This window comes from Amphiura filiformis, chromosome 12 (assembly GCF_039555335.1).
Source record: "Amphiura filiformis chromosome 12, Afil_fr2py, whole genome shotgun sequence".
NCBI classification, from domain to species: Eukaryota; Metazoa; Echinodermata; class Ophiuroidea; order Amphilepidida; family Amphiuridae; genus Amphiura; species Amphiura filiformis.
The window spans coordinates 45,897,486-45,905,852 of NC_092639.1; the positions used below are offsets into that span (position 1 = coordinate 45,897,486).

General features: G+C 34.2%; 1 protein-coding gene across 1 annotated transcript; it reads right to left on the minus strand.

Moving 5' to 3' along the window:
* Positions 1 to 600: 600 nt before the first annotated feature.
* LOC140166845 (uncharacterized) lies at positions 601 to 3,907 on the minus strand. The gene is made up of 2 exons (XM_072190333.1): positions 2,992 to 3,907; positions 601 to 849 (listed from the first exon to the last, which is right to left on the minus strand). The coding sequence occupies exons 1-2, from the start codon at positions 3,905 to 3,907 to the stop codon at positions 746 to 748; spliced, it is 1,020 nt and encodes a 339-aa protein (XP_072046434.1). The 3' UTR covers positions 601 to 745.
* Positions 3,908 to 8,367: the final 4,460 nt, after the last annotated feature.

Consider the following 8,367-nt stretch of genomic DNA (forward strand, 5'->3'; position numbering starts at 1 on the left):
TGCGGAATGTTCTTCTTACATCTTCAGAGCTATGACTGGTAAACATGCTCAGATGAAATAGTATAGCTGTCTAACATACACGAACTTTCTTGTTTATGCGAGCAGAAAACATTATTTTCGCGTGTCTATTGTGCACAGTTCAATCCGCATTTTAACGTCATTTGGTATTAAGTTGTATAGTTGGGCTATTTTTATGGATACATCACCTTATTGCCTCAATGCCTTATAATAGCATTGAACAATGTTGTATAGACGCGTATATAGCAGAACCTGTTGATTTAATAATACAATGATTCACTGTAAAAAAAACCCGGCTATATAGCACTTAATAGAAACACTAAAACGCGTTATGTATATTTATATTCTACACGTAAAAGTGTAGGAGGCGTTGCATACGATTAACACTATAACACGTTTATAGAAGATTTGTTGATGGATTAGTTATACCGTTAACATGTTTATATCGGTGATATATACATGTTGGGGTTTATATTTTTATCACAAAAACCGCTATAAATGTGTTATGGTGTTAATTGTATGCAACGCCTCCTATACTTTTACGTGTAAAATATAAATATAAACGTGTTTAGTGTTTATTAAGTGTTATCAGTTGTTGTTGTTTTTACAGTGTTGTACTGTTTTTCTGGGGCTTTCGGCAGTGGAAGTTTGGTGAGACGGTACAAATCAATGAAACACACTTTAAAATCATGAAGAAATGTGATGAAATCTAGCCATTAATCGTAACTTATATACCAGAAAGCATCGATGGGAATGTCCGTGTTCGGTTGGTAGATTGATGAGTTTTAATGTAACACGTGGACAATGACGAGCTCATTGGACGACCAATAGCTGCAATGAAACAAAACAAAACAAATGGTTACATTTTTGGAAAATATGAAAACAATTAATGTGCCATCTTATTTTAATCGACATAATAATATCCATAATTGCACTTCCTTAGCAAACACAAAAATGTTTTTAAAAACGTTATAAACATGCTATAAATGAGTTGGGGTTTTGATCAAAACGTTTTAATAAGGTCGTGAAAATATTTGTAAAACGTTTTATATGAAAAAACATAACAACAACATAAAAGTGACATTGAGTGACAAACGGGTACATTTCTTTAAAAAGAGCATATCTAGAAAAGTTGAAGAAGAGCCGATTGAAATATATTTTTCGGATCATTAAATCTAACGATTAAAGGTTTCTTTACATACCATTATATATTTGATCAACTTTTCTAAAAAAGGAGAAAAAAAGACACAGTGAGGGTTCCTTTTTTGGTTGGGGGTGCTACCCTGTATACTTGTTTGCACGTTGTTTTTGTTTTTGTTATTATTTTTTGGGGGTGTTTGTATGTTTTTGTTGTTGTTTTTCCTTGGGATTGAAAGGTTAAACAAATATCTTTAAAATCAAAATGAAAAAAAACAACCCTTCGTGGAGGATCTCAAACAGTTAAAACGACATTGTTCACACGAGCCCAAACACATGATATTAAACGTTATTGGTTCGTATGGGGTGCTTCCTATTCAATGGTCTACAATAGCGTTCCCAAGGGGAACCGGGCCATGCCCCCTTTTCAAAAGAATTGAAAAGAAAAAGTAGGAAGAAAAGAAAAAAAAGCAAAACATGAAATCAGAAATTGCATAATAATACTCATTGTAATATCAACAAGTATAATAAGGTATAAACTTTCCTGTCCCCGGATGTCCTTACAAAATTAATCTTTATCAACCCACATCGTCAAAATCTTAACACCACCCATTACCACCACCCTCCCCGCCCACTAGACTCACCCCGCACACACCCACCCCGAACACAAAATTAAAATCAATTGCATCATTATACCCATTGCATACCCTGTTAGCAAGGATATATTATCAAGGTAGACTTTCCTGTCTCCGGCAGTCCTCACAAAATAAATTTTTATCCACTCACCTCATCAAAATCATATATAGTACCCATCCATAAACATCCCCAAATACACACCATATATGTCACATACACCCCACACCAACCCCCACACCCACACGAACACAAAATGAAAATCAATAAAAAAATTATACTTATCAACTCAACTGTCTCTGGATCGGGCTCTGGATATCCTCATAAAATGACTGTATCAAGTCACCTTGTCAAAATCCTACACCCATACATGCATATCCATTACATATACATACTCTCTCCACCCCCCCCCCCCACCACCATCCCACCCCCTGTGAGCACCCACTCACGAAATGAAATCAGACAGATTTTTTTACCATTTACCCATTGTGCCTGTTGTCAACAAGGACAGCGTCAAGGTAAACTTTCCTGTCTCTGGGTGTACTCACAAAAAAATCAACTGAGACACGTGTTTTCTACTCATTGTACCCTGCATAAAATATCTGCATGGATGTCCTCACAAAACGAATCTTTATCAGGTCAACATGCTAACATCCACCCCAATCCATCCTCACATACTTCTACAACCCCCCCACACCCCCCCTCCACCCATACCTAATTGCAAGCACGTAAGTACAAAATGAAATCGGTTTTTTCTACTCATTGTACTCTGCTGTGAACAAGGATAGCATCAATGTAAACTTTCCTGTCTCTGGATGTCCTCACAAAATGAATCTTTTTCAACTGAGACACAGGTTTTCTACTCATTGTACCCTGCATAAAAAATATCTGCATGGATGTCCTCACAAAATGAATCTTTATCAGGTCAACATGCTAACTTCTACACCCACCCCCCCCCCCCCACACACACACCCCCACCCCCACCCCACCCCCACACCTGCGCGCACGTAAGCACAAAAACTTTCCTGTTTCTGAATGTCCTCACAAATAGTTTTTCAACTGACACACTTGACACCTACCCATCCATCACATCCACATACGTACACCACACAAGAAATCAACAGACAGTTTGTTTCTTATTCTCCTATTTTTTCGTGTTTACTTGCTGAATATAAGAATTTTAAAGAGGACAAGGAAGCTTACCTGATCTTGGGAGGCAATATGCTCCAAGACAGTCCATACAACCAGCCGTTAAATCCCGTGCCCAAACTTGCTGTTGAAGATACTTAATATACGCTATAGCTCCTCTTAATGTATCCACCTTGCTCACCCTTCGACTTCGTCTCATCCATGGTAAAACTCGCCGAAGTTTATCGAAACCTTCGTTTAAATGACTGACTCTTTGTCGCTCCCTAGCGTTGGCGACTTGACGACGATCACCTTGTGAGAGATCACCATCATCATCCTCATCATCCTCATCATCACCAATTGATTTCGGAGGTGTTTGAATCACCTGCTCTAAATTCGACGGTTTCATCCGCAAAACGTTACTTTTGACAAGAGTTTTTGTATCTAAAGTTTCCTTTTTCTCCACTTTTGACTTGCTTTGTTTCATCAAAGATGCTGGCTTCCCTGATGTATTACGACTGGAAGATCTGAAGCATCTCTTACGTAACAAATGTCTGGAAAAGTGTAGTTTCTGTTGCGTCGAATGATGGTTCCCAACGACCATCTTCAGAGGAATTTCCGCACTTGGAAATGAGGACGACACAGGATGTTTTATATGTTTGTTCTCGTGGAAGTGAGTTGATCTGTTGCCTAAGCAACAATCAGATGAATACGGGAGGAAATAAACTCCAGAATGAGAATAATCGGTTGATGATGAGTCCTGACAGTCCCAATTTGTGCCAATATCCTCGTAATCTGGATACGGAAAGGTCGATGAGCCAGTAACAACATCAAGTAATTGACCGACATGGTTACCAGTTTCTTTAAATTGCTCAAATTGCTGACCGATGTTACTGTATTTGTTAGGAGTAGCATCTCCCGTTGCTAACCGGTGAGGTTCATTTGCCGTAAAACATAAAAAGTCATGATCGGTGTGCGAATTTTCAATCATACTTCGTGTTATATTACTTTTTTACATTTTTAAACACTCAACATTATGCTTTTATTACCCAAAAATAGGTTTCATAAAACAGTTTTGTTCATCATACTCCAATATCATAAAGACAATTGGGTAATCTTTAAACATGATTCTACAAGTCTTTTCTTTTCACATCGATGAAAATCACGCAGGCGCGTAGTTAACAAAAAGTACGTAACCAAATAATGTAACCCAACAAGCTCGAGGCTACTTATAAGGGTTTTTTTTTTTCAAAACTGACAAGACTTGAGGTTGTATGCAGCTGCAGCTCATCATTGTACTGAATCATACTCACACAAAATAAAAGAAGACGAAAAAGAAGAAATATTAATTCTCTTCACGGTGTCGAAATTGCAGAAATGTAAATATTCATGACCATATTTAGAATCAGCATGAAAAATGCATTAAAATGAGTACAAACAAGCCTAGTATTGGTTCAGTAGTTTAAGTGATAAGGCATCTTGCATACAATTTTCTTCTTGACAGTTATAGCCAAATTTGTTTCCTGAAGGTGGCTTAATACAAATTCCTTTAAAAAGGAATGGCGCCCAAGATGTGGTGTACTGAAATCCGAGGGGGAGGGGGGGGGCACTCCCACTTTCGAGGTAACGCGTATGTAGGGCTATTATTAAGACCCCGCTTTTCACCATCACTGTCACCCAAAGACCACATTACCAGCACATGTTCTGATGTCATCCAAAGACCCCATATTTTTCCGATTAAAAAAATTGTTTTCCACTGAGAGTCAAGACGCAGGTACATTATTAAGCCTCATATCACTTAGGCCTATTTATTGTCGAATAAGTGCAGAGAAGTTAGATATGAATATTAAATGTTAGACCAAAGTAGCTCAAAGTAGGCCTACTATACACCTGATCCGTGAACTTGTCTTTTTAAAGACAAATTCTTGTTAATTTTTATGCTAATTTTGATGCGCTTTTCAAAAATTAGAAGCATATTAATTAACTTGAAACTAATTTATACGTGTAGGCCTACAAGTCTTTGGGTTTCATTATCATACGAAGAATACAGGCCTACCCCGGTACCCTAAAACCGCATGTTTTTGGCCCTTATAATTTCTGTTTCATATACCAAAACAGGATAATGTTTTTTAATCCCGAGCCCGCGATTTAATTCATAAATTGGATAGTATAATTAGCAGGAGCTAGCAGGCACTTGGGCTAGCTACAACCCTGATCATGCTGATTAGGCCTACTCGCAAAATTATTCCCGTTGCGCCAGTTCACGTTCATAATATCGTTTGCGGCTGGGTTTTGAGACTAGGGAGTATGTGATTTATAGACGTCTTTGAATTATGATACTGTCAGGTGACTCGGCACTGAAGAGTCTTTGATATCAGAGACGTCTTTGAATTAGCAGTGCCCCCGAACTGATACCGTAGAGCTGCATGCAGACTTGTCAGGGCAATAAACTGAATCTCGACCTACTCCCCTAAAATCTTCACACGCTTTGCGCATGTGCGAGTACTAGTCTGTGTTCAAGACTTTATGATGTATTGACCAGGCGAGCACGTATTATTTGCTGTACTCGGTATAGCGTACAGCGTGCTTGAGATCACTTGTCTGTACTCGGTAGCCTACAGAAAGTGTGCTAAAATCATGAAAAATAAACTGTGTTACTTTTATGATAAAAGAAAATATGTCTACAGGCCCCTATCCATAGAAATATTTAATGCTTTATGCAATCAACTATCATAATGCCGTGAGCCCGGGCCGTGAGTTGGTTAGGCCTATAGGCGCTAGGCCTACTTAGACCCTTTAAGATTTTTTTAAACGGCACGATGTGACTGTTAATTAGGTAGGTAGGTATTAATTTTAATTAAAAATAATAAGTAATTAAAATTACTTATTATTTTCTTTATTTTGAAACGAGTGGTCACATCCCAATATCAACGGTACATTTTGGCACTGCAGATATAATTATTGCGATTATGGTTGATTTTATACATTGAATATCTAAAATGCAGGGGTGTTTCAGTATCATAGTTATTTAAATTAAAAAAAAAGAAGTAGCAAATTAATATAGGCCCTAGGCCTATGTCATTTTGAGAAAAATGTCAAATAAAGATCAAATAGGCCTAATTAAATATTTTGCAATTCTCAATTTTGGACGCGGGAATTATTAGGCTAAATAAATAAGAAACAAGTAAATAAATAAACATGTTTCACGTCTCCTCTGGCTTTCTTTTTTGAGGTTTCCTCGATTTATAGGCCTATATTATTATTTTTTGAAATTCAGTTTAATATAGGCTAACTTTTCAAAACATAGGCCTATGTCTAGGAAGTTGAGATGCTTTCTATAGCCTAGCTAATATGGGCCTACAAGAAACATTTTTGGAAGGTTTTGTGATCATTAGGCCTAAAGGGGTGTTACCGGTACCTCTCAGAAAAACAAATAAAAGGCTTCCTCCTTTTTCCAGGCATTAGGCCTGTTGTCAGTGGCGGCGCCAGGAATTATTTCTTAAAGTGAATCTCAGGGGGAAGGGGCGCAAAATAAACATTTTTTGAGCAAAATTGCCGCAAAAAGTGGACATTTTCATAATTTTGAGTTTTTACTGGGTATTTACCGGCAATTTTGCGATAAAAAATAAAACCCGGATGTGAAACATGTTTGTATATTTTGTTTGTTTAGGGCTATAGGCTAAGTTTGTTTATTTATTTGTTTATAAGTTTGTTTATTTGTTTGTTATTGTTATTTGTTTGTTTGTTTATCTTTGTTATTTATTTTGTTTATTTGCCTGTATTTTGTTTGTTTTTAAGTTTGTTTATGAATATTTGTTTATAAGTTTGTTAATTTGTTTAAAACTTTATCATAATTTCTTTGTTTGTTGATCTTTTTGTTAATTATATTGTTTATTTGTTTGTTTATTTGTTTCTTTGCTTGTTTGTTTATTTTTTGTTTGTTTGTTTATTTTGTTTAAGGTGTAAGTGTTTATTTATTTATTTGTTTATACGTTTGTTGATTTGTTTATAACATTTGTTAATATGTTTGTTTATCTTTTTGTTAATTATATTGTATATTTGTTAGTTTAATTGTTTTTTTGCTTGTTTGTTTATCTTTTGTTTATTTGTCTGTATTTTGTTTAAGTTGCAAGTTTGTTTATTTATTTGTTTATAAGTTTGTTGATTTGTTTATAACTTTATTGTTAATGTTTGTTTGCTTATCTTTTTGTTAATTATATTGTTTATTTGTAAGTTTGTTTATTTGTTTGTTTGTTTGTTTGCTTGCTTGTTTGTTTATCTTTTGTTTATTATTTTGTTTATTTGTTTGTTTAAAAGTTGTTTATCTTTTTGTTAATTATATTGTTTATTTAAGGTGTAAGTGTTTATTTATTTATTTGTTTATAAGTTTGTTGATTTGTTTATAACATTTGTTAATATGTTTGTTTATCTTTTTGTTAATTATATTGTATATTTGTTAGTTTAATTGTTTTTTTGCTTGTTTGTTTACCTTTTGTTTATTTGTCTGTATTTTGTTTAAGTTGCAAGTTTGTTTATTTATTTGTTTATAAGTTTGTTGATTTGTTTATAACTTTATTGTTAATATGTTTGTTTGCTTATCTTTTTGTTAATTATATTGTTTATTTGTAAGTTTGTTTATTTGTTTGTTTGTTTGTTTGCTTGCTTGTTTGTTTTTCTTTTGTTTATTATTTTGTTTATTTGTTTGTTTAAAAGTTGTTTATCTTTTTGTTAATTATATTGTTTATTTATAGGTTTATTTATTTGTTATTTATGTTAGTTACTTTGTTTATTTGTTTATTTATTGTTTATTTGTTGATTTTTTGCACATTTGTTTATTCGATTATTTGTTTGTTTATAATTATGTTTGTTAATTTGTTTATTGTTTATTCGTTCGTTTGTTTATTTGTTTATAATGTTTTAAATTTATTTATCTATGTATTTGTTTGTTTGTTTATAGTTACTTCCAGGATGGTGTAAATCGTTTTCATTTAATAAATTAATAATTGCTAACCGCTGCTTGCCTATTTGTTTGTTTACTTACCTATTTGTTTGCTTACTTGCCTATTTGTTTGTTTACTCGCCTACTTGTTTGTTTACTCGCCTATTTGTTTGTTTACTCGCCTATTTGTTTGTTTACTTGCCTATTTGTTTGTTTACTCGCCTATTTGTTTGTTTACTCGCCTATTTGTTTGTTTACTCGCCTATTTGTTTGTTTACTTGCCTATTTGTTTGTTTACTTGTATGTTTGTTTACTTGTTTGTTTGTTTACTTGTTTGTTTACTTGTTTGTTAGTTATTTTGTTTACTTGTTTGTTTACTTGTTTGTTTACTTGTTTGTTTACTTGTTGTTTGTTTATATCTACGCCAACTTGACTCGTCTGATAACAACACTGATAGCCAGAATGGAGTCAAATGACTCTCAAAGTGGAGTAAACTAGCACTGGCTCTCAAA

Excerpts from the sequence above, each read along its gene's own strand:
- LOC140166845 (XM_072190333.1), bottom strand. The coding sequence starts at position 3,907 with ATGATTGAAAATTCGCACACCGATCATGACTTTTTATGTTTTACGGCA. Across the intron at positions 850-2,991 it reads ATATTGCCTCCCAAGATCAG|CTATTGGTCGTCCAATGAGC; the intron begins GTAAGCTTCCTT and ends GTTTCATTGCAG.